Here is a 21769-nt window from a genome sequence, read left to right on the forward strand (position 1 = left end):
GGTCTACGAGCCTTACCACTGTAGAGCCGAGGTCCCAGGTTCAATCCCCAGGGGCCAGAAAAATGGTAGTTTTCACACCCATGCAAGGAGGAAATCTTTAGGGCCCACTAGTCCCTTCATAAACACCTCCAAATGCTGCAGGGAATGTGAATGGCATTTTAGGTACATACTCATTTTAAAACCGCCCTGTCCATTTGGTTTGCTGCAATGGGGTGGTGTGGGTTATTTAGCCCCCAGTGGGAAACCTCAATTCCAAACTACCAGGTTTCTCAGCGAGTGGGAGCAGAAAAGGAAGGACACCGGTGGCGCGAGGCAGCTGGCTTTCCCCGTGTGCTGTCGCTAAGCAGGTTTGTTGGTCTTTTCCCTGCGTGACAACCGCTGTTGTTATGGGTAAAAGAATTTTGGAGAGTAGGGAAGAGAAAAGTATTCCCAGCTCGATACACCCCGGTGCACTCAGGCCTTGGCAAACGAGACTTGTTGTCATAAGTAAATGTAGCAGGCTAAATTGACCGTGGCTTGCAGCAATTGTGGAAAGAAGCGGTGCCCCTTTGGCCTGTGTGAGGGAGATTCAATAATGAAAGCTTTACAAATGTTTCTTATGTGACAGCTGCCCAAAGCAATTAGGCACGTCACGAAACACAACGGCGAGGAGCTCTTCTAGCACACAGCAATGTGGAAGCTTGACCCTCAGGAGCAGGCTTTACTTTCCAGAGATTTTCAGCCAGGATTTCGGCTGACAGCCTGCTTTCCTTCAGTAGCTCTGGGGGAGAGGAGTTAGATAAGAAATCTAAAGATTTGTGCTAGAAATGACTTGGCAGGGGAAGTCTTGCAGTCTGTGTTATATGGGAGACCAGGCCAGGTGATCACAGGGGTCCCTTCTGGCCCAGCAATCTACAAATAATGACTGTACACACCCACTGCTTATTGCTTCAGCTACCCAACTTCCAGTTCATTTTGAAGCTGCAAAGGAACACCTAATCGCCACTGGGCGGATTTGAACCTGAGACCTCTGGACCTTAGCGGAGGAATCTCTACAGCTTGAGCAATAGTCAGCTGGCTCTGAGCTTGGGCTGTAGAGCTCCCTTGCTCTTAGCTCTCTCTGTAAGTGGTCTAAATGCCACTGCATGGGACAGTGAACCACACTAGGACTATGTCTACACTGGCGCGATCTTGTGCTAGAGATATGCAAATGAGACTAAGCGTGGAATATCGCCACGCCTCATTTGCATATCTAATGAGCCACCATTTTTGCAGAAGAGGCTCTTGCGCCAGAAGGAGCTGTCTACACTGCCCCTTTTTGCACAAGAAAAACCCTCTTGCGCAATGCTGTTATTCCTGAAAATAATCAGCGTAGCGGCCTGCGCAAGAGGGTGCAGTCAGCTCCTTCTGGCGCAAGACCCTCTTCTGCAAAAATGGTGGCTCATTAGATATGCAAATGAGGCTCGGCGATATTCCAAGCTTAGCCTCATTTGCATATCTCTGGAGCAAGATGGCGCCAGTGTAGACATAGCCGAGGTGTGTGGGTTACATACCTGTCTTCTTTTTTTCACCTAGGCTCCAATTTTTTCAAGTTATTTAAGCTATGTGTAATTGTAAGCCCCTAAGTAATCACATTGACTTAGTCAGCCCACTCACATCCTTAAAGATGTGTATATGCTCACACATCTGGCTGAATCTGGGCCTAAACCTGCTATATTCTTAGACTCCAAGGCCAGAAGGGGCCTTTGTGATCATCTCATCTGGCCTCCTGCATAATCCAGCCCATTGATCTCCCCTGAGTTAATTTCTTTAGAACTAGAGCATAGATCTTCTGGCAAAGGGGGAAGAAAGCTGCTGCCTTTCAGGGGTTACAGTAACTCCTGTATCCCCATCCCATCCCAAGAGCATGCGGTCCCCAGGGAAGGATCATTGGAGATTTTTAAGAGCAGGTTAAGACTCCTGTCAGGGATGGTCTAGATGGTGCTTGGTCCTGCCGGGAGGGCAGGGGACTGGACTCGATGACCTCTTGAGGTTTCTTCCAGTTCTATGATTCTGTGACTGGGAGCCAATCTTATGGTACCCATTTGTACCCGCCAGTTTCTTGGCGTCTATGCCCCCTCCTTGCCTCACGCTACAGCCATGCTGTCACTGACCGGCCTGCTCTTGCTGCTCTGCCCTTTGCAAATTGGATGGGGAGCAGCCGTGGTGGGAACGTCCCTGTTGCAGGGAGCAGCATTAGCATGGAGCAAACATCCAGTGCAAATACAGAGCGAAGATTCCCCAAAGAAGATGTTTTGTGGAGCTGCTCTGATTCGCTCCAAATCCTGAACTGCTGTACAACACCCACCAAGCTGTTCCTACTAATGCAGAAAGGAGGAGAGGTTTGCACAGTCCTGCCTGCACTTCCCTTGTCCATGCTGAACGGACACCTTTGGCCGCTTCTTTCTGCGCGAGTGCAGTGAGCCCGAGTGGGCGCCCTGAGTGGAATATGCTCCAGGGCCTCTCTGAATGAGGCCCCCTTCTTCAGGCTACATCAGGAAAGCCCTAGCTGCCTTGCAGCTGTCCCTGGCATGAGATCTGCGCCCGCAGCAAATCCTGCAGGTAACACATTTGGTCTAAACAAGCAGGATGTGTTAGACACAACAAATCCTGAATCCTGGAAGGGGTTTAGACCAGACGACCTTTGTCGTGACTTCTAACCTTACGACTCTATTATTCCAACAAGAGCCACACGGCTGTTGGTTTCCTGTGTCGCAGTAACATACCCCCGGCCATCGCATGTGTTTGTCAGGAGAAGGAAAGGAAAGCGGGAGAGAGAGAGAGATCCCACAAATACACGAGAAGGACAAACCCACCAAGTGAAAGGGGGTGGAGAGGGGGACATGGCGTGCTTGCCAATTTCCTTTCAAATCTCACACTAGCACTTTAAGGTTCACTTCACTAGAGTCACTGGGCCGCTGCAGAAAGGACCGGCGAGAGAGAGGAAAACAGGCTGAGACCAGAGTCCTTAATGAATGGCGTCCCTAATGATCCAAAAAAAATTGACCCTTGTTTTTAAAAAGGTGACTCTCCTGGGCGCCGGTGCCTGGGGCCCGCTGGGGATTCTGAGGGGTCCCAGAGGACTTTGGTGAGTGACACTCGCACGAGGCAACAAGCAGCTACACAAAAAGAAGGGGCTGAATGTCACAGCTCTTGCCCGTTTGCTCCGTTTGCGGCGTCGGCTCTTGTGGGGAAGAGCAGGGGCTCTGGCGTGAGCAAATGGGCAAGGACGGACAGAGAGGGCAGGTAGTGGAAGGAGCCCTCGCTTTGTCCTCTTCCCATTCGCCAGCCAGAGCAGTGAGACGGATGCACAACGCAAGGCACAAGCTGCCCTAACGAAACAGGGCAAGCAAATTCCTCCGCCTGCAGCACAATGGGAGGAGCGGTGAATTCGAGCTGCACTTTGCACTGTGGCAAGTTAGCGCAGCTGCCAACCAGCCTGACTGCAGCCGTGTTGTAAGACTGTGCTCTAGCCTAGGGAGAACACCCAACTGTGCATGCCCTTTTGGATTTTCCTTTGCTGATGCTTTTCATCCAGGCAACACGAGATCGTGTGCAGTTTGAGGCCAGGCTTGTCTTCTGAATAAATGGTTGTATAGCACCAAGCACACAGGGGTTTTGATTGCTGCCGCTAGGCATCGCTGTATTGTAAATACTTGCCCATAATAATGGTGAGGGACAATAAGAGACCCAAGGAAAAGACACGGATTATATAGGGATCCAACCGTAGGGTCTTGACCATTTTTCCCATTAAAACCATCGTGCCACTTTACCAGAACACCACGTCTACGTCTACACTGGGATGATTTTCCGGAAATGCTTTTAACGGAAAAGTTTTCCGTTAAAAGCATTTTTGGAAAAGCACGTCTAGATTGGCAGGATGCTTTTCTGCAAAAGCACTTTTTGCGGAAAAGAGTCCGTGGCCAATCTAGACGTGGTTTTCCGCAAAAAAGCCCCGATCGCCATTTTCGCGATCGGGGCATTTTTGCGGAAAACAGTACTGTGCTGGCCCTTTTGCGCAAAAGTCTTTCGGAAAAAGACTTTTGCCCGAACGGGAGCAGCATAGCATTTCCGGAAAAGCACTGATGATTTTACAGGAGATCGTCAGTGATTTTCCGGAAATTCAAGCGGCCAGTGTAGACTGTTGGCTAGTTTTTCCGCAAAATCATCTGATTTTGTGGAAAAACTTGCCAGTCTAGATACAGCCCACTTGTCATCACCTACGGCTCCCAACTTAAACCTGTCCAACACATTATCAATAAACTACAGCGTATACTGGAACAGGATACTAAACTCCGAGAGGCTCCGGGAGACAGACCCATAGTATCCTATAGACAACCACCTAACCTCAAGATGATTCTTACCAACAATCACAGGACATACCACACTAATACCAACCCTGGTACCTTCCCTTGCAACAAACCCTGTTGCCGGCTTTGTCCACATATTCACTCTGCTGATACCATTATTGGACCTAACCAAGTGAGTTATAAGATCAAGAACACATATTCCTGCGCATCCAGAAATATAATTTATGCAATCATGTGCCGAAAGTGTCCGTCTGCTATGTACATTGGACAAACTTCCCAGACACTTCGTCAAAGAATCAATGCCCACAAAACAGATATCAGACAGGATCACAAAGAAAAAACAGTTTCTTGCCATTTCAACCAGAAAGGACATTGTCTCAATGACTTGATTACCTGCATCCTGCTTCAAAGACCTTTTAAGACTACACTTGAAAGAGAATCCTCTGAACTGTCATTCATGCTTAAATTCGACACTTTACACCGAAGCTTAAACAGACATTAATTATCTTACCCATTACAAAGATAGCTTCCCCAATTATCACCTCTAATATCATTAGCTCACAGACATTTACCTCCCCCAGCATCCCCCTTCTGTTCTGAAATCAGATTTGGCCTTTTCATATGTGTTCATTTTTTTTAATTGTATCCTTTGGTATATATGGTTGTGACAGTTTTCTTCCACTATTTGATCTGAGGAAGTGGGTCTGGCCCATGAAAGCTCATCACCTAATAAACCATCTCGTTAGTCTTTAAAGTGCTACATAGTCCTGTTTTTTGTTTCAGCGCCAGAGAGAGTGCATCAGTGTCGCGACTTGGCTTTCTCGTGTAGAAATTAGAGCTGGGCACTTTGGAGGGTTTTCTAGTCCTTTGTTTATTTTAAAAGCTTTCACCTGACAAACAGGTATTGGGCAAGAAGCTCGTTATAAAGATGTGCTTTGTTCTGGAGCTAAAGGAAGGACAAGGAGCCCCATTCCTGCCGGTTATTACCGAGGTCTTTCTGTTTTTATTGCAGTTTCTAAACTTGGCTTTCTGTTAATCTAGTCAACTCGAGAGCCAGCCAGTTCTAGACGCAACTCTGGGTACAGTCATGTGACTTGTCAGCAGAACCCACACTCTTTTTCATAACGGCCAATTCCACAAGGCCTAATTCTCTTCTCACATGGTCTGAATCCGGAGAAGCTAACTCCACGGAAGCCAATGGAATGAGGAAACCACTGTGGGAAGCTAACTGGGCCCAAGGAAGGGAGAGCAAAGAGCCTTAGCTGATGCAAACTGGCATCGCTCCACTGACTTTACTAGAGTCCCACGGCTTTGTGCCTGCTGAGGAACTTGCCCTGACCTGGGTGTATGGATGGGATGCTCGTGCAATGCCAGAAGCCACACTGGGTTGTCTGGCCTGAGCTGTGTATTAATAGAGACGGATTTTAAATGTCTTGACATTTAAATCCTTTGGGCTGACGCGAGAAGGATTAAATAAGAAAGAAAGGGCACAGTTGCACAATGGGGCCTACAGCTCCATTTGGGTCAGGCTGCCGCCTACAGCGTCATATGAATCAGCGGCAAAACTCCCATTCACTTTAGTGGGACCAGGATCGAGGTCTCTTCCCAGTCGCCCCAGTCCCTGTGCTGCAGAGGGCATGGTTTGGCCTACTCCCTGTCTCTCTGTAGACGTCCTGTGTCTCTCGTGACAGCAGTAATGAACCCGTATCTCTGCACCAGAGACGGCCCTGAGCATGGGCCTCCAGCCGGACCCTGCGGCACAAACCTGTCTCTCAAGCATCTCATCTAGGATGGAGGAGATTGGGGACCCCGTGGGAGAGCGACCGCAAAGGCTGAGCCACGTGGGACCATGAAGCATACCTGCCCCCTGGCGTACCAAGACTCCTGATCCCAGGGAGTTCCTTGAAGTCTTTTCATGGGTGATGCAAAATTCCCTCTTGGCGGAAGAATCTCCGTGATTCATCTGTCGCATGCTGAAGCACATGGGAGCTGCAGCGTAAGGGGCTCAGTTAGAAGCCTCTTTGCTTGTATCAGCACCACATTTTAAGGGCCTCTGGGGGCTCTGTGGACACGCACAGATACTAATCTCCCCTCCTCAGTGGCCTACTGTGCAGGCCCCGGGCAGGCAAACGCTGAGAATTCAGAGAGCTCAGCCATTCAGCTCTTACTGTCTCGTGACCTTAAAATGCCAAGGGGGAGTTTTCTGAAGCACCTGGGAGATTTAGGTGCATGAGTCCCATTGAACTGGACCTGGCTTCCCCTTTATCGTAGGACAGAGGACGTTAAGTCAGGACAGGGGGAGTTGTAAACCCACTTGAATCCAGGTTACAGCAGCAATAAAGGAAGACAGGGAATAAAGAGAGGGGTTTTCCCAGCTCTTTCTAATTTGCTTGGATTTGTAGTTTACTTTTGCTGCCGATATCCAAGAGCGGAGATGGGGTAGGGCGGGCTCTGCTATTTTTCAATCCGTTGGAAGCTCAGCCCCCGGAAACTAACGGTCTCAGGAACTGAACACCCTCAGCTCCCATCAACCTCATCAGGAATTTCTGAAAATTAGTCTCTGGAGGTGAAATCTTGAAGTCGATGGAGTTTTGCCACTGGCTTCAGGAAGAAAGGATTCCCTCCCCGGTGGCCAGGCTTGGCTCTGCCACAAAGGGCAGAGCAGACCAGGGGCTCAGGGGAGCAATAGACGGGAGGCAGCCGTGGGGTGAGAGCCTTATTTTCAGAAGCGCTCCCTAGCCTTGCTGTCCAGACTGCTGGAGACACGTCACTTCCATATGAGCATCGACAGAGCAGGAGTTTTGCTGCCCACCCTCCCAAGCCAAGCACCCAAGGGTTAGGAGATGGCAGCTAATAGTCAGCCACCCCTAAAGTGGACGAGAAGGGAATAGTACCTGAGATGGTACAGATTCAATGGGGCTCTTTTTAGGCCACCTATTCAAGAGAGGACCATACCAGAATCAGCAATCCTGGCTGGACTTCCAACCCACGTTCCCCAGTAAGGACACCCTGTGGGTTTGCAAATGTGAACCGCTCTGACATCCTCCAGTTGGTGAGAGCTCGCCCTGCCCCCAGGACCCATCTGCTAGGTAAGCAGAGCCACAGCACAACAAACTCCACTCCTGCCTCCCTCCCACCCCCAGCCTGACTCTTGACAGGCCTCTTCTGCAGGTGGCTGGTTACACTGGCTCTGTGCTGGCGGAGATGTGATCCATTTGCCTTGCACTGTGTCTCCGGAACGGGCTTAGTACGCACACAGAAAGGACGGCGTGGACTGCTCCTCAGTGTTTTCAGAAAGGAACTAGGAACATAATGCCAGGCTCATCTGCCCCATCAGCCTTCCCTCAGGACAGACAGGAACGCCCTGGCTAATAAGCCATAGTGCCCCATCAGTACAGATTGGACCTCCCTGGTCCGGCACCCTCGGAACCTGACTGGTCTCAGAAGAGGGATTTTGCTGGACCAAGGGAGGTCACTGCTGCTGGTCCTACCCCCTGCACTGTACCCCCACAGGCTTCCTAGCTGCCCCCTCAGAATTCAGCTGAGCCTCCCCTCCCCCCTTTCACCCCCAGCCCAGCTGAGTCGCACGCTCGGCTTCCAGGCTCCCACGCCCCCCCTCTCCACAGCCCACCTGAGCCACCTGCTGCTCCTCCCTCCCTGGAACATCTGTGGTCCTGCTGGATCACGGATGTTGCTGGATCAAAGAATTCTGGTTAATAGAAATGCAACCCGTAACTTATCCAAAAGAAAAGCTACCCTATGGAATGCAACCCTAGCAAGAGCCAAGCAGAAGGTATTGTCCCACTAGGAGAGAAAAATCTGTATATGGAATCTAATTCTAATCGGATACCTAGGTGCAACTCCAATTGAACTCAGTGGAAGATGTCTTATGTCGCTGAATGCAGTATGGATGTTTATACAGTGGTTGGTGCTCTATTGGTATATTGATTCCTTAGATCTGAGGCTGAAATAATGAGATCACACCATGTCACACCACTTTTTCACACCATAAAATCTGATGAGCAGCCCAGCGCTCCAGTTATGACAGCCCTGTTATTATTTAGTACCATAATACCTCAAGGCCTCCCTCGCAGGGCAGACACACCACGAAAAGACACTCTCTGCCTCAAACAGCATGTAATACCCATGTAAGATGAGAGCCAACAAGTGGCTACCACAGGGGAGAAAAGATAAACAGCAAAAGTATAAATGTTCCCCTGATGCATTTGAACATGGGGAGAATTTGCAGACCCAAATGCAGAGCAATATAATCCTTGACATGCAAAACCTAATAATTACCTCTTGTTACACCCCAAATCTACCACCCACTTCCTGCACTCCTAAGCGTACATCTGGAGTGTTGAAATTAACTAGTGTCACCAACTGTGATCTATACTTAGGATAACAGCAGAAGGGGAAGTATCTAGTGTCTTCCCAGTTGATAGCAATCTGTGCATTAAATCTGCCTTTTTAACCTTTTTTTTTTCCTCAAGCCTTGCACCTGACTTGCCGATATCATAGAAATCTCTTCTTGGTTCGCTGGTTGATCAGGTTAATTCAGAAGGCAGCAGCTTAAACAGCTGGGTCCAAAGGGACGGCTTGTCAGATGAAAGCCAGCGCGGTCTGTGAAAAGCCATCGGGAAGGTGTGAATCACGCAGCCCCTCTCAAAGGCATCCATTCATCTTCTGGGGAGGGTTGAGAGCTGTGGCCGGTGCCACGTGAGTGCTCCATGTTCAGAAAAGAGCATCGTCTCTTCCCCCTGGGATGCTGCCTTGTTCAATATCTGCAATTACAAAATGCCAAGAGCCTGCTGAATCAGCCTGTGGAATCCAAGAACCAGCTGAGCCAGAGCATTTCTCCCACACTTACCTGATTGCTCCTGGCAGCGGTTCACAAAATAGGTTACATTGCAGGCACGCAGACATGGGCAAATAAGGCTTCAGCTGGCCTCCTGGCTGGGAAGGAAGTTAACACTTTGCTTGCTTGCTGTGTTCTAGGCATAGCCCAGCAACAGGGACACCAATGAGGAATCAATAGTAAGCATCTAAGTAAAATGTAGGAAGCAAAAGCAACTTGGTCTAGGGCAGTGATGGGCAGCCTGCAGCTGTTCGGGCTTCTGCGTCATCCTGCAAGACGTTTAGTTTGCCAATGGCCCATGAGCAAAGTTGCTAGATTCTTGCGGATTTCCTTCCACGTGGTTTTTTCCCTACTGGTATGACTACAGTGGTGCACGCCTAAAGCAAGGCCACGTGAAGTGAGGTTCATGCTCATTGTACACAGCGATGACTGTGAGAGCCCTGTGCATCCAGTCTAAGCGCTGCCACGGTTCAGTCGGCGCACCCTGCAAATTCTCGGTACACAAGCGCAGTGAGCAAAACTACCCCATCCCGGGAGACTGTCTTGGTTGCAACAATCTTGTGACCCATGGAGATGATGAGAGGCACGCATGCGGCCACTCACTAGCCTCGGTTGCCTATCACTGGTCTAGAAAAAAGAGCAGCATCCACTATGGGCAAATGCAGAGCGAGTCTTTTTAATTTGTGGTTGATGCCTCGGTGCTTTGGGGTGGGTCCCCGTGAAATAGTTTAGTCTGGATAGAGTTTACTTGCTGAGACTACATGAGCCAGTTGTGTCCAGTTCAAGGAAGACTGCTGCCGTAATGGGCATTTCAGGCAGATTACGCTGTAATACATGCGGTGGGCACTTCCAGGTTCAGCCCACCAGCTCTACTGCTGCACATAGCATGGGCAGAGCTCACCTGCCGTGCTGCCAAATGAGTCAGGTTCATCCAGATTGCAATTAACGGCCAGGTGCTTCCAGGTGGAATGTGCCTGCGGGAAGGAAAGCTTAGACTAAATGTGGCTCTATCCATATGATTCTGCATCCACGAGTGTTAAGTACCATTCATGGAGCACTCTCATTGGTCACAGTAAGACGAACATTGTCTGCAAGTACAGGTTGAACCTCTCTAATCGGCTACCCTCAGGACCAGACAGGAGGTCAATGTTGTCTAGCAGCATTGTCAACACTTCCACTGCTTACTGGGCTCTTAGAAGACATTTAGGGGTAAATTAGAGCTAAATAACAGCACAGAACACTGAGAGCCAGGATAGGTGGCTGTAAGCAAACCTAATGGGACTGCGGGAAACTTGGTCACACCCATGGTAAGTAGACATCTGGCTAACTAAAATCATGCTGGACCATGGATGTTGCCAGACCAGAGAGTCCCGGACTAGAGAGGTTCAACCTGTAACAGAGCCATCTAGAAGTAAATGGTTCCGGGCCATTTACACTGAAGTGAAGCAGGAGAAATTCTAATGAATCTTGTGTGAATGAGACGGACATTTTGGTCCATGATATATAGCAAGCGGATCATTTCTGTTCACCCTAAGTTTTAATCTGGATTCCAGCACTAACTCCATTGGTGACCTTTAGGAAGTTACCTAATGCCCACATTTTCAAAGTAGACTCAGTTTGTGTCTCAGTTATTGGGTGTCCTGCTTCAGACATAGTTATCATAGCAGTTGCATCCAGGGAAAAGGGTTTGTGTGATGCAAATGGCAATTCTAGCTGTTGGTTCTAGAGGAAGGTTTTGCATGTCGCACACAACAATAACGGTAGATACTGAGGCACATAGCTCTCCTTGAAAACAATGGGAGTTAAGCCTCAACTTCTGTCACTTGCTCCCTGAGGGTCTGGTTTTCAAATATGCTGAGCGTCCAGATTCCATCAACGTGGCTTGGGGTCACGGGAGCTCAGAACCTTTGATAATCAGGTTTAGTTAACTAAAATCAAGCGCCTAAAAACTGCTTGCTCCCTTGCAAAAGCCTGGCTGAGTGGCGCAGAAGTCAGCTGAGTGCCATGGCGGGAGGCGAAGGGGGACAGGGTGATGACGTACATGGCCAGGGGGTGGGGCCTGGACCTCGGCGAGCGTGCATCCCCGACGGAGACAGAGGAGAGCGGAGAGAGAGTGAGAGGCAGGAGGGGGAGAAGAAAAAGAGAGAGAGACAGAAGATGGAGGAGAGCTGAGAGAGAGAGGGGGAGGCAGTAGGAGGAGGAGAGAGAGAGAGACATAGAGCAAGAGACCAGAGGCTCAGGAGAGAAGACCAACATGGAGGAGAGACCTGAAAATCCCGTCTTATGACGGGCTAATTGGCTAGTACACTAATAGTTGTCAACGAACAGACTCGCCGCTGCACCACTGCGCCTTATGTAAGCCATGGCAAGGTGCTAACACCCATTAAGTGCCCTGGATTTCCAGTGCCCCGCCATGGTCAGTAGGCAATCACCCTTCGAGGTGCACTGTTATACATAGGTACAAACAAGTCATACATCACTGATGTATCAGGTTGCCACCTTCTGTTACATGGTTATCGCCCCTTACCTCGTACAAGGGGGTTACTTACTGTTTTTCATGCTTTCAACTTACTATCATGCTGTCAACTTCAACCCGGTCCTGAACCTAGGTCAGTATGTACTTTATTTGTGGGGATGCGGTTGGTACCAAGATGTTTCTTAGTGAGACATTCTTCTATGACCCCTCTGGCATGTGCTTGCAGCCTGTGCTTGGTACCTGTACCTGGTACTTTATGCTTGACCTGGCTTATATTATTTCTCTTTAGTCAAGCCTCTTTCCTGCCTGCAGTTTCACTGAGCAAAAATCTTGCTCACTCGATTTCAGGCCTGCTGATTTTATGTTACTAACCCACAACTTACTACATCTGCCACACTGGGCTGGAGTTCTGTTTAGCTGGCCTCGCCCATTATTCCTTAAACACTTTGGGCCAAACACTGATTGGCAGCAACACAATTGATTTCAACAGTGTTGCCCCTGTTTACACTAGGTATGGATTTGGCCTTGTTTGCTCTCTGTTACAGCCCCATCTGCACAGCCGGGCGTGTCAGTCAGGCTGTAGAGACTCTTCTATTCCACTGCAGGTAGGTTCTTGGGCCTCCCGGAGCGCTTTTCTGTGACTCCTCTGTCAGCCCAGGAGGGTCCCTATTCAATCAGCAGTCACGATTCCACCACACAAACCAGAGAGCTCACCCCTACCACGGTTAGCAAACATAACCCAAACCCCACCAGGACCAAACCTGGTCCTGCCATGAGGGCAGGGGACTGGACTCGATGACCTCTCCCTTCCAGTCCTAGTATTCTATGGGTATGTCTACACTACAAAGTTAATTCGAACTTACAGCCGTTCGTTCGAATTAACTTTCATGGGGGCTACACATGCAAACAGCTATTTCGAATTTAATTTGAAATAGCGGAGCACTTAATTCGAACTAGGTAAACCTCATTCTACGAGGAGTAACGCCTAGTTCGAATTAAGTAGTTCAAATTAAGGGCTGTGTAGCCACTTAATTCGAACTAGTTGGAGGGTAGCCCTCCCCAGGTTGCTCTGGTGGCCACTCTGGGCCAAACCAAGAAAACTCTTCTGCCCCCCTCCTGGCCACGGTCTGGCTACGGTGCTTGTGCCAGTTGCAAGCCTGCCAGCACCCAGCCAGCAGACCCTACACCTGGCACGGCATGAGCCAGCCACCCAGCCCTCCGCCTCTTCCCAGGACCAGGCTGATGGCTCCCAGGAGCCTGCCCGGGGCCACAAGAGGCGGGCGTCCGCCTGGTCTAGTGTGGAGATCGTGGACCTCATCAAGGTTTGGGGAGAGGCCTCCTACGTCCACAATCTCCGCACTAGGTACAGGAATACAGCTGTCTACAGCCGCCTACAGCTGCATGGCAGACAGCCTGTCCCCCAGAGGCCACATGCAAACCCGGGAGCAGGTCCACTGCAAAATAAAGGACCTGTGGCAGACCTACTCCAGGGTCTCCCAGCGAGGGGCCAACCCAGAGGCATGCCCTCATTATGAGTCCCTGGACCGCATCCTGGGGGTTCACGCAGTCCATGCCCCCCGGGTGGTGATTGACCCCAGAGCAGAGGGACCCGTCCCAGACACGGAGGAGGAGGAAGAGGATGCCGAGAGCCAGGAGACTGCAAGGAGCCTGCCCAGGACCCAGGACCCCCGAGGCACCCCACGGAGCACATTGGCTGTGTCGTCCGAGGCCGGGGAGGGCTCCACATGTGAGTGCCATCATGCTCCCCTTATGTGTATGGGGAGGTGGGGGGAAAGGGATCCCAGGGACTGTGTGCCTGGGCCTTGCCCACCCTGGAGCAGCAGCTGGGTGTCATGCAGGGGCTTTGGCCCGTTCCCCACAGGACGACCTCGCCTTGCAGAGGGGGGCTGGATTTCACCCACTGTGTCCCCAGGGAGAACTGACCACTGCTCTTGTTTCACCACAGCCGCAGCACCTGGGACTGCAGGGTGCACCATCCCACCTGCAACAGCCACCCGCACCTGGACCAGCAGGTGCACCAGGAACCTGGAGGACTACCAGCGGCAGCACCTGCGGCTACTGGAGCACCAGCTCTGCACCCAGGACCACTGGATCCGGGAGGACCTGCAGCAGCAGCAGTGGAGCTTGGAGGTGCTGGAGGAGCAGGGCCGTGCCCTCAGAGGTCACCTCCAGACTTTGGTGGACAGGTTCCTGCCTCCTCCTGCTTCAGCCCCTGTGGCCGCCCCAGCTCTCATTCCTCCTCCCACCCCTGCTCCCCCTCCCGCTTCCTCCACACCCCCAGTCCCTCCTGCCCCACCCTCCACACCCACTCCCCCCTGACGCCACCACACCCGCAGTGCTGTGAGATGGCAGAGCCAGCAGGACCCCCAACCCTGAGCTTTCCCTTCCCTTCCTCAACTTCCTCCCCCTTCCAGATCCCTCCTCCCAGGTTTCCCCCTCCCCTCTCCCACGCTCATTCTTCCCTCCCCCCACCCCAGTTATGTACAATAAAGAGAAGGTTTTTTGGCAAAACGTGTGTGTTTATTTTACATTAGGAAGGGGGGTTAGAGAGGGGAAAGGGGAAGGAGGGGAGGGTAGAAGAAGGCCCCAGTGGGGCATGCAGGGAGAGTTCAGTCCTCCTCTACCTGGAAGCTCTCCCGCAGAGCTTCCCTGATCTGGGTGGCCCCCCCCCGCTGGGCCTCCCAAACTGCAGCGGTGCAGGGCTGCATGTACTGGCCAGCCATGCGCTCAGCCTCAGCCATCCAGGCTGGCAGGAAAGCCTCCCCCTTACGCTCACATAAATTATGCAGCGCACAACATGCTGCCACCACGGGAGGGATATTGTGCTTGGTGAGGTCGAGGCAGGTGAGGAGACATCTAAATCAGGCTTTCAGGCATCCGAAGGCCCCCTCAACCTCGATGTGGGTCCTGGTCAGCCTGCCAATGAAGGCCTGCCGGGAGGGGTTCAGGTGCCCCGTGTACGGCTTCATCAGCCAGGGCTCTGGAGGGTAGGCTGCATCCCCCACCAGGCAGACAGGCATGTCCACATCCCCGACCCTGATGTGGCGGTCGGGGAAGAAGGTCCCGGCGTGCAGCCTTTGACACATGGAGGAGTTCCGGAACACCCTGGCGTCATGTGCCTTGCCAGACTAGCCCACATTAATGTCCGTGAACTGGCCCCGGTGGCCAGACACGGCCTGCAGGAGGATGGAGAAGTACCCCTTGTAGTTGATGTACTGGGAGGCCTGCTGTTCCGGGGCACGGATGGGGATGTGCATCTCATCAATGGCCCCCCCACAGTTGGTGAAGCCGAGGGCGCCGAACCCCTGGATGACCGCATACGGGTCGGCGAGGCGGACCACCCTGCAGAGCAGCACCCAGTTGATGGCCTTGACCACCTGCAGAGAGATATACAAAACCGTGAATCACTGAGGCGCCTGGATGGCTGGGAGTGTTCATTCCCTGACACTGCCCCGTGCCCCACTTCCGGAAGTGACCCCCGCTGTGATCCTGGCCGCCGCAGGCGGTGTTAGTACTGCCGAGACAGACCGAACCCTCCCGTGCAGGGCACTTTCACCTCCTCCCTGCCGTTTTCCTTGGGGCGGCTCATCCCCTCCTTGCAGCCCTCCTCCCCCCCGGCCCAGTGGCTGGTGAGTGCCGTACCTGCATGAGCACTGCTCCGACGGTGGATTTTCCCACGCCGAACTGGTTCCCGACGGATCCTTAGCTGTCCGGCATGGAGAGCTTCCACAGGGCGATGGCCACACGCTTCTGGAGGGGGATGGCGGGCCTCATGCGAGTGTCCCGTCACCACAGACCAGGGGTAAGCCACTCACAGAGCTCCAGGAAGGTGTCCTTCTTCATCCTGAAGTTCTGAGTCCACTGGTGGTCTCCCCTGCGCTCCAGGATGATGCGGTCCCAACAGTCACTGCTGGTGTCCAGACGCCAGATGCAGTGGGGCACACTGGCATCTGGGCACTGCTGCAGCTCCTCCACAACCCCCAAGGAGGCCAGGGGGAGAGGCAGGGAGCTGACGTGCACCAGATGGTGTCAGGCAGCCTCCAGCCATTGCTGGCAGGCTTGCAGCAGCAAGTCCAAAAACTGGAGCAGCATGCCCAGGGCGAGCTCTGGCTCCATGGTGTGAACTGCGTCGGCATTCCCAATGGGAACCACTGACACAGGCAGGCAGAGAGGACAACGCTTTGCTGTCCCTCGGCGAGGTAGGCAAGCAAGCGGAAAAGCTGAGAACCGGCTTTCCAGGGGGGTCCCTTTAAGCACGAGCCTCAGATAGCCTCAGACAGCAGCCACACAAAGCAACTACTGACCTGATGCCCTGCCAGAACCGGTTTCAGCTGCCCTTAAATGCCCCCCTGCGTCCAATCAGTGTGGACGCGCTAGTTCGAATTAGCAAAACGCTAATTCGAATTTGGTTTTGGGTCTAGATGCGTTATTTCGAATTAGCTTATTTCGAATTAACTAATTCGAAATAAGTTAGTTCCAATTAGCACTGTAGTGTAGACATACCCTATGATTCTATGATTCAAAGCAGCGCCCCTGGATGCCAGTGGTAGGTAAATAGAACGTGTTTCCCTTTCCTGCAATTGTTGATTTTTCTCCTTTTCCAGTCGTACAGCCAGATGGGGGGAAATCACCTAGGACATCGAGAATAAGTTCTAATTGTGCATCCTGGGAGGAAGACTCGTTTTCCCTGTGAGGGGAGCATGAGTCATCGGGCGCTGTGTATTCCCGTCAGGCAGCTCTGTGATCTATCACGCACCCACATTCTGTAAACATGTCAAAGAGGCTCTAAAAATGGCAGGTCTGCTTCTTCCTGCTGTCTGAGCAGCGCCGCACAGGCCGGGACGCGGCCTCAGTGCGGCAGAGCCTGGAGTCAGAAGGAAATACTGAAAGGCTCCTGAAAGAGCAGGACGTCTCAAGGCTGGGCCAGGTCCCTGGGGAGTCCAGCCCAGCAGGACCTGGAGTAGCTAAGCACCAACGAGGTAGAAGTAACTAGCCAGGGCCTGTCCCTGCTCCCTCCTCACACCCAGACTAGACAGGCAGACCCCACCACCCATCCCCAGCAGGCTCCAGGCTGTCCCTGCTACCCCAGACACATGGAGGGGAAGCATCCCTGGGACAGAGCTAACCTGTAAGCACAGAGATTCCCCCACCAGGCAGGCTGTTTATTGCAGGGCTAACATACTTCCTCAGAGCAGCAAACCCAGGAGTGTGTCCATTATGTATCCCTGCGGGGCCCCTTGAAAGCATTCCAGTTCCCACTTATATGCAGCCCCTGGTGTGTGCTTGTTGAGCTACTCAAACAGAAAGCTCAGGAAGATGGCAGGGCTTGAAAACAGTCTCCCCTGAGTGGATGCACCAACGTGAAAGCGCACAGAGCAGACTGGGCTTTGCGGCCATTCGAGAAAGCCTGACAGCATCAAACTAACTCCCCCACACTTCCTGGGGCCCCGAGGATACCGGCCATGTGCCAGCTGCCGCATTAGGGCCAAATCTTGCTCACTTGGCTCACTCCTGTAATCCCCACCGGCCATGCAACTGAGTCTAGCGAACAGGGCTTGGCCCTTCCCTTCCGCGGCCCGGGGTGTGAATCAAGCAAGCCATCTGGCTGCCAACCCACCAGGTGTGCTGCGAGATTGCAGAGAAGCGAACAGATGCGTGGTGCTTTGGCTGCCGCAGATGGTGCCTTGTCACATCCGCTCTTCATCACCTTCCTTTCCCTGAAAGTTAGCTGCCTGCTTCCCCTCCGCCTGCCCCGTGTTCCTGGCACCTTCTGGATCTCAGGAGGGTGTTGAAGCACTGATCTGTCATCATTAGTATGACGTTTAAAGACAGAAACAAAGGGCCAGATCACCTCAGCTGGTGTAACACTCCTCTGAGGTCAGGGAAATGGAGATTTACACCAGCCGAGAGTCAGGCCCTATGTACAGCTTGACAATGTAGTGACTAGGGGACAATTGTCTACAACGATCTGGAGGGTGTCAACTCCTCTGACTTATGATGAGTGGCACTGTATGTGGTGAGGGGGTCTCTCTGGGTATGTCTACACTACCCCGCTAGTTCGAACTAGCGGGGTAATGTATGCATACCGAACTTGCTAATGAAGCCCGGGATTTGAATTTCCCGGGCTTCATTAGCATAAAGCTGGCGCCGCCATTTTTAAAAGCCGGCTAGTGCGAACCCCGTGCCGCGCGGCTACACGCGGCACGGGCTAGATAGTTCGAACTAGCTAGCTATTCCGAACTATCTGTACGCCTCGTGGAACGAGGTGTTCGCACTAGCCGGCTTTTAAAAATGGCGGCGCCGGCTTTATGCTAATGAAGCCCGGGAAATTCAAATCCCGGGCTTCATTAGCAAGTTCGGTATGCATACATTACCCCGCTAGTTCGAACTAGCGGGGTAGTGTAGACATACCCTCTGACACTAATGGATGTATTTCCAAAGTATGTCAAGAGAGCCTACAGCATATTGATAGATGTCCTTTTCAGCATTGCCATAAATCTAATTTACTATATATCTGAGAGAGTTTGTCTGTCCATAAGCAGGTGAGTGTGTCTGTCTGTCTGTCTGTCTGTTTGTTGAAGAACTCCTAAACAGTAAGAGCTAGGACCACCACATTTGATACACAGCTTCGTCAGGGTTTGGTTGTGCCAGGAAAATGGGATGTGCCCAGAATGGGACTGTTTCTCATAAAACATAAAGGGAGGGTTCTGTTAGCAGGGATAGTTATACTGTAGAATGACCACAGAAGGGCAGCAAGGGGCCAGAGATGGGTTCTGGGAGAGCTATAACCCCATTGGGGAAGCAGGGAACAAGGTTAGAGAAAGGGACAGCTATCTACTGTATATTTGACAGTTTGTCTGTTTGTGTGTCCGTCTGTCTGTCCGTCCCTCAGCCAGGGGACATGCACTCCTCCCCCAGCTGTGCCTTCTGGAGCCGCAGTAGCCATGGGGAGGTGCTTCTCACTTGGCCCCAAGCTGCTGCGTTAAGAGAGAGCTGGGGTTGTTCTCTTTCCCTGAAGCAGCCTGAATACTGAACTCCTCATCCCAGCCCCATCCTAGAACAATGGTTTAAATGAAGAAAAATAAAAAATATTTGAGTTAAAGGACGTGAGCAATACTGGGTAAATCTTCCAATAAATGGTGCATTACAGCAAAATGCAGGCTGGAGGGATACAAGTTCTTTGCTACAGGAAGCCAGGAATTGCCTACCAGTGCAGCCCAGTGATCAGTGAAGTCTGATATACTTTTTTCAGTAATGGTCATTACCAGATGTTTGAGGACAAGAGGTTTGTAATACCCTTTTTGGGCAGTTTTGCTTACCCCTGGGCAGTTAGCAGTTAACATATACTCCAAGCACAAGTGTTGATATCACTTACAGTTTTTATCTTCTGTGACTGTTCTCATTGTCCACATAAATGGTCGATTTCTTTGCTTCAATGACATCTTGTGGCAGTGAGTTCCACAGGCTAATTTTGAAGTGTATTTGAGGGGAGGAAGTCCTTTCAGTTTGAAATCTGCTGTCTTTCAGTTTCATTGGCTGTTCCCTTCATCTGGCATTATGACAGCAAGTGTTCCCATTCAGCTTGTTACCCTGATTTACGCTGTGGGGAGAGCAGACCTCCGGGCAGCAGTGGGGCAGCCAGGAGGAAAGATGGAGCCCCCTGGTGCATTGATCTCCCTTGGTCCAGCAAATTCTCTGGTTCAGGACCAATCAGGGTGCTGGACCAGGGAGGTTCAACCTGTATATATATATTGCCCAGGGAGGTTTTGGAATCTCCATCTGTGGAGATATTTAAGAGTAGGTTAGATAAATGTCTATCAGGGATGGTCTAGACAGTATTTGTTCCTGCCAGACTGGACTGATGACCTCTCGAGGTCCCTTCCGGTCCTAGTATTCTATGATTCTATGATCACAACCCCTCTTATTCATCTCCTTTCTGAACAATTGTGATCCTTCTAAGATCTCAGATTTGGAAGACGTTCCATTCCCACAGCCTTTTTTGTCACTCGTCTCTGAACATCCCCCTCCCCCTTTCTGCTACATCTCTCAGGTACTGGAGGACCAGCAAAAGGCAGAGCGTTGAAGGCTGATTTAGACTGGGCTCGCTTATGTAGCTTATGGTAGCTTATGTAGTCTTAGGGTCTCTGTCCCTCTCTTATTCCAGGGACTAGTAATTTGTTTCTGGTCTATCTCAATAGAAAATTGCTACCCTCCCCATGCTGGCTCAGGATTGCATGTTGGGAGAAGGCAAAAGTGTCCCCCATTTGCGCCATGGTAGGGAACAGTGGGTAGAAGTGCCCGTTTACCCCTACATGACCAAATCCACTGGACCGGCCAAATGCGCATAAACCACACAGCTATCTTAGTCTCCCAGGCTGTGCGGTTCCAGGGACAATCTTGACACAATGAATACAGATTCTGCATTTTGGGTTAGGTAGAAAACCAGCCTTAACAGCAAATCTGTTTGTTTCCTCTGAATCTCTTCCGCTACAAAATGCCTCCGCAGTTCACCCATGTTATTGTCTTCTCTTCAAGGTTGGCTGCAAGGCCGTCATGGTTTTCTTTCAGTACTGCATCATGGCCAACTTCTTCTGGCTGCTGGTGGAAGGCTTGTACCTGCGCACCCTCCTAGTCATCTCTTTCTTTTCCGAGAGGAAGTACTTCTGGTGGTATATCCTGATTGGCTGGGGTACGCATCTTTGTGACCGTGAATGGTAGGGAAAATGAACTCACGGTGGCCTGACGCGGTTTCTGGCAGCGATGTAGCCCCTTAGCATGTGGGATCAGATAGGACTGAAAGGTAATATTTGTGTATCATCTTTCTGCCAGGTGTTATTAGTGGCAGTGAGGGTCAGATTCCAATGAAGGTACCTGGGATTTCTGTTTAAAATAAATAAATAAGTTGATTTGAGGGTTTCTCCCCTCATCTAAAAAAGAAGTATTCTGTCCCAGCTTTCAGACACTTAGAATTTAAAGGAACTGGGCACCTTTATAGGGTCTGGTCTCCACTAGAGTGGAAGGTTGACTTAAGATACGCAACTCCAGCTACATTAATTACATAGCTGGAGTCAATGTATCTTAAATCGCTGTCCACACAGCAGGAGGTCGACAGGAGCAAACGGGCCCATTGGCTTCCCTTACTCCTTGTGAGGAGCAGGAGTACTGGTACTGACAGGGATGCTCTCTGAGTTCAATTTAGCAGGTCTTCACTAGGCCCACTAAATCAAATGCCAGAAGACTGACCGCATCAATCTTCCATGTAGTGTAGACATGGCCCAGGTGTTTCCTCCTTACTCCCATACATGCAGGAGCCCTTCAGAAACTAAAACCATAAGTAACCCTTAGTTGAGGAAGCAAATAAACCATCTGTTTATACAGTGAAATGAAATCAGCAAAAAACAGACAGCCTATGAACCAACCCCACAGTCTGAGTTCATAACTGCTCTTTTTAGTGAGGACTCAGGACTCTGGTTTGTAAAACAGTCCTTCCCTGCCCAAAACACTGTCATGATTCGCATTGACGTCTTGTGGGGACAGGCCTGGAAGGGTCTTAACAGGGAAAACAAGTAGCCACTGTGCCACTAACCTTGTCCTCTACTGATAGGTGCACCATCGGTATTCATCACAGCGTGGACTCTCGTCCGGGTTTACTATGAAGATACCGGGTAAGTCTCAGAAGTCAACTTAATGTCTTTGATTTTAAGATACCTTAAAAGGAAATGAATCTGCAGCTAACTTAACACTCTGCTCAGCAAAAATGAATTGTAAAAAGTCCTTGCAAATCAATCTTTTCCTTTAGAATTGCCTGTCTGAGAGGAGATGCTGGTATAACTAGTCTAAAAAAACCTGTCTTCACAAGCTATAAATAACTTTCACTTTTAAACCCAATGAATGAAAGGAATGGCTTTTAGGCTACATCTACAAGGCACAGTTATTTCGGAATAAGCTATTCCGGAATAGTTATTTCAAAATAGCTTATTTCGAAACAGCACGTCTACACTGCAGGGAAGCCTCAAACTAAGTCCGAGGCAAATTCCCCTCATGTAGATGTGTTTGCTCAATTTAGAGCTCCTTGAGGAATAACTT

General features: G+C 50.9%; 1 protein-coding gene across 3 annotated transcripts in view; it reads left to right on the plus strand.

Moving 5' to 3' along the window:
- LOC102460507 (vasoactive intestinal polypeptide receptor) overlaps positions 1-21769 on the plus strand; it is a 169498-nt gene that overhangs the window by 131349 nt on the left and 16380 nt on the right. For all 3 annotated transcript variants that reach the window (XM_075922882.1, XM_075922883.1, XM_025183371.2), the window contains 2 exons: positions 20219-20372; positions 21288-21348. In XM_075922882.1, coding sequence (XP_075778997.1) covers positions 20219-20372; positions 21288-21348 — 215 coding nt within the window. The remainder of the gene's footprint in view (positions 1-20218; positions 20373-21287; positions 21349-21769) is intronic.

This window comes from Pelodiscus sinensis, chromosome 2, assembly GCF_049634645.1.
Source record: "Pelodiscus sinensis isolate JC-2024 chromosome 2, ASM4963464v1, whole genome shotgun sequence".
NCBI lineage: Eukaryota > Metazoa > Chordata > Testudines > Trionychidae > Pelodiscus > Pelodiscus sinensis.